Below are 8,504 nucleotides of genomic sequence, written 5' to 3' on the forward strand. Positions count from 1 at the left end.
GGGACCCACAGAGGGCAGGATCACATTGTAACGTTCCAGTACCAATTCTATGACTCACTCACCTAAACATGGTTTGATTATCATGTTCAGCATCGATTTATTCCTAAGCGATCAAGAGATGCGTGTAAGTGATTTTATTTGGAGATTTTTGTTCATAGATTTGTATTATAAAGTCGACATAAACTGGTGTATAAATACTTAAGATTTTGCTGCTTTTTTGTTACCTAAGCAGACTGATTGAATTTGATGCCAAATATATTTGCACACAAGTTTGTGCTCGTCTAACTCGTTTATATTCTACGCACATTTCCTACTGACAAACACGGGGCATGATTTTAGAATACACAAATTATTATTAGATGTCAAATGTTTTTACATTTCATATTGCCATATTTTATACTCAAAATGTGGTACACTGCTGCTTCAACAATCTTACATTGGATACTTTTCACATGCATTTCTTCAGTCTGTAAGCCGAGAGTATTGTGAGAAATGGTACTGTATGTTAAGACAGAAAGATTGTGTATTATGGTCAACTCAGACTGTATTTTAACTCAAAATGCTGTGCTTTGTTAAAAAAAACTGACCTTACATGTCAAATATGGTGAGGCATATTTTTTGTGGGGGAAAAACCTGTAGCGGATAACTGGATGAACTTTTCGCCAAAAACAAAAACAGACAGCAAAGTATTTCTGTACTTTCGATCAACATGTATCAGTTACTCTTTTTAACAGTTTTCATTGTCTTGTTTTTTATCTGGTATGTCAATTTTATTGCACTTAATAAACATTTGAAATAAATTGATTTGTGTGTCACTGAAGACAAGATCGACTGGCCATTTACTGTTCATTTATTGATGTTTGGGGGGGAAAACCATTGCCATATCGCACATATCAATATGAACATAAACACAACTGCAAAAACCAAGCTAGTACATGACAGAACTGTTTGCAGCAAGCCTGATGGAGAATTAGCTGTTCACATGCTGTCTGCCTCGTCTGTGCTCTTGTGCCTGTATATGTTAGCACAGCAGGCCCTCATCCTCAACACACTGTTGAACTGTATGCAGACTTTGAGTAGCTGCTCGCACATTCTTTCACAGAACCTTCACACTTTCAACTTCAGACGTTTACATTTGCAAGTGATCTGAAAAGTAACAAAGCAATAAAAATAATGATTAAATATATTTCTATAAGACATCTTCCTGGACTCCTGGCTTCAAGTTCATTTGGTTTAGGCTATATCAGCTGTTATCTTTACATTTAGCGGATGTAGAATGGTTAAAATTCCATTCTCTATCAATCAACAAATGCATTGTCATCCCACTGAAAACAAGGCTGCTTCTCTTAGTTCCTACCTGACAGCGACAATATTCATCTTTACACCCAGCACAAATAATCACACGTCCCCATGAAGGCAGAGTAACAAAGAGGCCATTTACACCTGGCGCTAACATGTGTTTTCTCTGATCAGATTGCAATCAGATTGTATTTTATCACTTGAAAGTACAGGTGTAAACACCCCCAAAATGCATTGAAGAAGGATTGCAATCTGATCGGCCAAACCACCTCCGGAGGCGGTCAGGGATGCATTGTGTACACATTGAACACAAGTGTAAATGCAATGTGTCCTCTCAATCTGGATAGAGCAACTTGAGAGGACACCCATTTCTGCCATCAGATTGCAATCTGATGGCAGAAATCGCATGTTAACGCCAGGTGTAAATGGAATCAGGCTAATGTGGTCGAGTGCAATCTGATTGTAATCTGATGGCAGAAAACACATGTTAATGCCAGTTGTAAATGGCCTCAAAGTGTAATGCAGAACGATGACTGTTCTTATTCCTAGTCTGACAAGGCAACCCACCGGGAGAGTTAAGCCCAGTTTAGACCAAAGATTCACGATGAGACGAGTTGAAACTTGCAACGACCTGCTGTTGTGTCGTGGTCCGCAGTGTATTGAACATAACACTTGCGACCAGCCCCTGCCACTTGACAAGATGAATTGCTTGCGACGCCATCAGCCAGCTGGAGTGGAGATGAGACAGTCCAGTTTACACCGCACACTGCAACCTTTCCCTGCAACGTTCTAAAATGGGTTTATCTCATTGCGAATCATTGGTGTAAACTGGGCTTTAGACAGTTGCTAGCAATGGAGCAGAGGCAGAGCAGGGCCTGGCTGGGTAGCTGGGGATTCAGGGCTGAAGAGCTATGGAGCTATAGGCGTTCAGTTCCAGAGGCAGGGCCCGGGGCAGAGGCAGGGCTGCCGGGCCTCTGCCGGCCTGATCACCAGGTCGTTCACCACCTCCACGGTCCCGAACACCGGGTACAGCTCCTCTGTGAACTTCTCGTTGTAGGTGTACAGGTGTGAGCGCTTCTCCACGTTGTAGAAGGACAGCTGGCCCTGTTCATAGTCCAGGTACACCCCCACCTTCCTGGGAAGCAGGTTCCGCGCCAACGGGGTGGCGGGCACTGTCAGGGCCTTCAGCTCCGTGCCCCTCTCCAGACGGAGGGTGAGGTAGCCCGTGTCTGTGTTGAGGGAGCGGAAGCCCTTCCTCTGCGCGGAGGCTTTGGCCACACCCAGCCGCCAGTCCCGCTCACCCACCTCCACTTCCCAGTAGTGGCGTCCGGAGGCGTAGCCGCCGCGGCCCAGAGCGCACCACCAGCCGTCGAAGCGGCGCGGGCACGGGCGCGGGCACCGCGGCACGTCCCGGCGCTCCACGCTGCAGCGGACGCGCTTCTCGTCGCCAGAGATGATCAGGTCTGCGTTGGCCGTGTCCGAGTCCAGGCTGACCTCCTCTGTGGGGTGACCGTGACAGAACAGAAAATACAGAAAGAGATGAAACACTTGACATGAGAATACACTAACTAACTCATGTTATATAACAGGTAGTTCCGGCCGAGCAATTTGATTGGACAAGAGGGATCCTACCAGTGCCAATATTTCATGATAACGCACTGGCGCTTCACTGTGTGTAGATCACTCCGCTTCACAGCTGCTCTAATCAACAAAACGCTTCACAGCTGTAGAGTAGACAGTAGTAAAGTAGACAGCCTGCAGTTAATTAGGCTGATTAGGCTACATTTTCGGCAAAGCAGAAAGCTGTGGGGACTATTTTTTGTTGGCGGAGGAATAAATAGAGAAATCATATATTTTCTCAGCTTTTTGTCATTTTTTTAATCAGCTTTGTTTAATAGAACTGTTGTATAAAAGCAATATCACACTCGAGGTCGTGCTGTTGTTGGCTAATATCGGCACTGCTGTGATTATCTTTGACCGAATCACAGCAGTGCCGATATTAGCCAACAACAGCACGACCTCAAGTGTGATATTGCTTAATTAACGAATGCATTTAATTGAATTAAACATGAATAATAACGTTAACAGAGAGAGCCTAGTTCATGTTAAAGGAACAAGAACAACTGCAATAATGTTCTTTTTTCTATTTTTTTTTTTAATCAAGTTCCCCCCCCCCCCTCTTTTCCCACCAATTGTACTTGGGCAATTCCCCCTGCTGTCCTGGTCGTTGCTCCAATCCCTCTGCCGATCTGGGGAGAGTTGGAGACTAGCACATGCTTCCTCCGATACATGTGCAGTCGCCAGCCGCTTCTTTTCACCTGACAGTGAGGGGTTTCACCGGCAGGACGTAGCACGTCAGAGGATCACACTATTCCTCCCAGTTCTCCTCCCCCATGAATAGAGGAGGCGCAGACATGGCCAATTGTGTCTGTAGGAATGTCTGACCAAGCCGGAAGTACCGCTGCTGTGAAATGAACCCAGGTCTCCTTGATGGTACGCAACCTTGGTGGTGAGTGCTTTTACCTCTACACTACACCTCCCAGATTATGAAATGTTTCGAGAGAGTTGTTCTTGGGCATTTTAGTCAGCAGGTTTCTGCATTCCAGGATCCTCTGCAATTTGCCTATAGGGAAAACGCCGGAGTGGACGATGCCTTACTCTATATGCTCCACAGAGTATACAGTCACCTAGAGACAGCTGGTGCATCTGTTAGAATTATGTTTTTTGATTTCTCTAGTGCTTTTAACACAATCCAGCCTCATATTTTAGCCAACAAGTTGATTGATTTTAGTATAAACAACAGCATGGTTGCCTGGGTTGTAGATTACCTCACATCTAGACCCCAGTTTGTGAGAATCGGTGGCGATATCTCGAAAACCATTATCACCGATACTGGTGCGCCCCAAGGCACAGTCTTTCCCCCTTTTTTCTTCTCACTTTACACCTCAGACTGTAGGCTTAGTCCAGCATCCGGTTGCCACCTCCAAAAATTCTCAGATGACTCTGCACTTGTTGGCTACATCACCAACGACAACCACCTAGCCTACCAACAGGAGGTAGACCATTTTGTGAAATGGTGTGGAGACAACCACCTTATTTTAAACATAAGCAAGACCAAGGAGCTTATTATTGATTTTAGAAGGAAAAAGGCCCCAGTAACTCCTGTTCTTATCAATGGTGAGGCAATTGAGGTGGTCTCCTCCTACAAGTACCTCGGTGTCCTGGTGGACAGTAAGCTGGACTGGAGTGAGAACTCCAGTGCCATTTTTAAAAAGGCACAGTCCAGGCTGTTTTTTCTTAGGAAGCTCCGTTCTTTTAATGTAAGCAGGTCCCTCCTCCATGTGTTTTATCAAAGTATTTTAGCAAGTGTGTTGTTTTATGCTGTTGTTTGTTGGGGGAGCGGTCTAAAAACCGAGGATAAAAACAAGATCAACAAACTGATCAGGAAAGCCGGATCCATCATTGGCGTGATGCCAGACTCCCTTGAGACGATCCTGGAGAAGAGAATGGGTCGGAAGCTCAGGAGGATCATGAACAATGAGGATCACCCAATGCAGGCTGTCTTTAGTGACCTGAAGAGCTCCTTTAGTGACAGGCTTATTATGCCTAGGTGCTCTTCAGAGAGATTTAGAAAATCATTTGTACCTGCTGCTGTGAGGTTTTTTAACGATTATTGTCGTTGAGCTGCTTGTTGTTGCTATGTTGTTGCTGCACTCTAGCCTGCAGATTGCTGCAGTGGGTGGCATCATGGAATATTGGACTTATTAACCTGGTTGGCCTCATTTGGCAATGTGCTCTCCTCTTTTTTGTACTGCTGAGACATGTATTCATTTTTATTTTTTTGTCTACTGTGATTGTCTTTACTGTTTACCATTGTCTGTTTGTCTTGCATGTACAGTATGGTGGCACTCAGTTTCCCCCCTGGGGGATTAATAAAGTATTTCGTATCGTATCGTATGTATGTATGTATATATGTATATATGTATATATATATATATATATATATATATATATATATATATATATATATATATATATATATATATTGTATATATATATATATATATATATATATATTGTATATATATATAATGTATGTTAGTAAATGCAACATGAATGTTAATAACACAATGTAGATTACAATTACAAATGCAAAAGGAGGTGGTTTAGGGGTGAATGATTTTCATACCTGCAGCATCGCAAATCCAATTCCACACTGAAAATAAAGGAAGGAGAAACATTTGGAAAACATCAAAAAACATTACCAGAGCGTGTTAAATTATTAAATAATACCAGATTATCAATCAGTAGTCCGTATTTCCACCTACCGCTGTGGGGGATGTAGCGGATTGCATCTGGAAGAAGTGGTGAACACTGTGGTTACAAGGTTTCATTCATCACACACATCCTGTCACATGGCCCTCTGCCAGCCTGCCTGTATGCACTCTCCTACAATCACTTATCAGCACCAATTAGCTGTGATCATCAAGTTTTCACTAAGACATCGATTGATTAATTTGTCTGCTGATTGATTGCTTAAACCAAGGATCACTCTGTACTGTCTGCTATGCACATATCCTGTTACAACCAATGCCAATTCACACATTTCAAAGGGTGGCTATTTTCATTTGAATTGTTTTGTTGCTGAAAACTATGAACACTTGATTCCCCAATCAAAGGACATTCAAACAATAGTCACTCACCAGTCCTCTGGCTCCTCTGCTTCCTCACCAGCCATTGTTTGGTCACATCCTCCTACAAACACATTTGCATTACTATACCATACCATAACCATACCATACCATACCATAACCATACCATACCATACCATTCCATACCACTATACTACTGTATACCATACCATACCATACCACTATACTACTGTATACCATACCATACCACTATACTACTGTATACAATACTATACCATACCATAGTATACCATACCATACCATACTACTATACTACTGTATACTATACTATACCATACCATACCATACCATAACCATACCATACTACTATACTACTGTATACTATACTATACCAGACCATACTATACTATACCATACCAGATGTATGATTAACCTTTTCCCCATAACCTCATCCCAATTTAATCAGAATAATAATAATTAATTTATTTTATAGCGCTTTTCAATGACCCAAAGCCGCTTACAGTAAGAGTCGATAGAACAGGCAACAGGCAACAGATACAAGTGACTATTGAGATGTCTAGTCAGGATATATGGAAAACAGAGGGGAGGGAGGGAGCGTGAGGGAGGGACAGGGGAGAGAGGGAAGGAGAGATGGAGGTGGTGAGGGTGGAGGAGGTGGTTGAGGGTAGGGCAGGTTGTAAGCTTGGGAGAACAGGTAGGTTTGTAGTCATGATTTGAAAGTGGAGAGTGAGGGTGAGTCTCTGACAGTCTGGGGGAGGGAGTTCCAAAGTCAGGGTGCTGCTCTGGAGAATGCTCGGTCACCAAAGCTTTTGGGTCTGGATGGTGGGATGGTGAGGGTAGCAGTGGAAGAGGGATCGGAGGGTTCGGGAGGGGCGATGGGGGAGGAGCAGGTCAGTCAGATAGCCCTAAACTCAAGTTGTAAGCCTACAATAGCCCCGTGGAGATGTGAGAACTGGCCGAAATGTTCTCACTTTGCAAATAAGTCACTCCAAAGGTGTACATATCAAACTGCTTCTCACAAGGACAGCAGACTCAATCATAGGAAGTTAATCCTCTCAGTGCTTATCCTATGACTGATGATGAATTCAAGCAATGGAGCCAAACCAGTTTCTCCTTAAACAAACCAGTTTCTCCTTAGACAAACCAGTTTCTCCTTAGACAAACCAGTTTCTCCTTAGACAAACCAGTTTCTCCTTAGATAAAGCAGTTTCTCCTTAGACAAACCCGTTTCTCCTTAGACCCTGGAAGCAGACCCACCCTCCATCTCTGGTGTATACCCATTCAAATAAAGCTGCAAAAAAACAAGTTGATCCAATGCGATTGATTGAAATATTGCAACAGAGCAACCAGACCTGATCGGGGCTGTCGGAGTTCAACACGGCCAGCATGACAAGCTCCATGGCTGGGAGCAAGCTGGGCAGGCAGCCCCTCTTCCACTGGAACTCCAGGTCATCCAGCATCATCAGCACAGGCTCTCCTGGCCACACAGTGGGCTGGCAGAGAGGACAAGGCAAGCAGAAGGACCATTCACAAGACTGAGGCAGACAGCGGAGGTGCCAAAAAGTGCTTTAAACTGGTAAAAAGGACTGGATTGGTTATAATCTAGGCTAGGGCACAGAGCAGGTCAAATAATGCAGAGTCATGGTTATAATCTAGGCTAGGGCACAGAGCAGGTCAAATAATGAGGATAATTGCAAAAGAGATAATTTCTTAATTTTATAACCCTTGGCACGACAAAGGAAAACACTTGGGACATGGGGAACTATATCGTTGGTGAGAATTTGTCGTCATCATTGCAATCTGTCACATTCAGTGATACTCCTTTTCCAAGTGTCTATTCCTTATTATCATTATCATAGCTGCAGCATGAATATGACAAGACATTTGTATGAAGGGGTGGGGCTTGGCTTAATCATCTCCGTCAGATGCAAGTGAGCTGGGTACGCCTTTAATCACCAAGGTATCCCCTAAAAAGGCAACACCTATGGCACTAGCCTGGGTAAACCCATCCCCCACGTGACCTGCTCTCAGACCTGTTCTCAGTCACTAGTGACTGGGAACTGAGAGAGCAGGTCACGTGGGGGCTGGGTTTACATAGGCTACTATGGCACCCCTTACAAAGCCCTTACAGCCCTTACAGCCCTTACACACCTCGGGCCTGCTCTTCACATCCCGCGTCCACTCCATGATGACTCGTTTGTGGGGTCCCATGTCACACTCGCCCCCGGACTCCAGCATGCAGAGGAGGTGACCCTTCCAGTCCCGCTTCTCCGGCTTCTCGTACTCGGTCGGGGTGATCCTGGGCTGCAGAAGGACACAGGGAGGGAGAATGTGTACATGTACATGTAGTAGCTAGAAAGTCAAAGGTACTGTGGGTTGACTTTGAGAAGACGTACCTGTACTCTCTTCTCTAGCACGGCGGCCCATTCCACGATGAAGTCGCGACACACGCTGGGAGGCCAGGTATCCTTGCTGGTCCAGATGTGGCCGAGAACGCTCGACCTCTGGGGTCAAAATAGTTCTACATGAGTG

General features: G+C 44.5%; 1 protein-coding gene across 1 annotated transcript in view; it reads right to left on the reverse strand.

Annotated features, from left to right (window-relative positions):
• Positions 1–2,226: 2,226 nt before the first annotated feature.
• The window catches only part of LOC310775754 (butyrophilin subfamily 1 member A1), a gene marked incomplete at its 3' end in the record, with an annotated part of 6,776 nt that continues 498 nt past the window's right edge, over positions 2,227–8,504 (reverse strand). Inside the window, exons 3-9 of the mRNA XM_083635891.1 lie at positions 8,369–8,476; positions 8,124–8,276; positions 7,325–7,465; positions 6,003–6,054; positions 5,628–5,654; positions 5,489–5,515; positions 2,227–2,798 (exon numbers count right to left, since the gene is read on the reverse strand). Coding sequence (XP_083492017.1) covers positions 2,227–2,798; positions 5,489–5,515; positions 5,628–5,654; positions 6,003–6,054; positions 7,325–7,465; positions 8,124–8,276; positions 8,369–8,476 — 1,080 coding nt within the window. The remainder of the gene's footprint in view (positions 2,799–5,488; positions 5,516–5,627; positions 5,655–6,002; positions 6,055–7,324; positions 7,466–8,123; positions 8,277–8,368; positions 8,477–8,504) is intronic.

Source organism: Poromitra crassiceps (assembly GCF_964638095.1).
Source record: "Poromitra crassiceps genome assembly, chromosome: 4".
NCBI lineage: Eukaryota > Metazoa > Chordata > Actinopteri > Beryciformes > Melamphaidae > Poromitra > Poromitra crassiceps.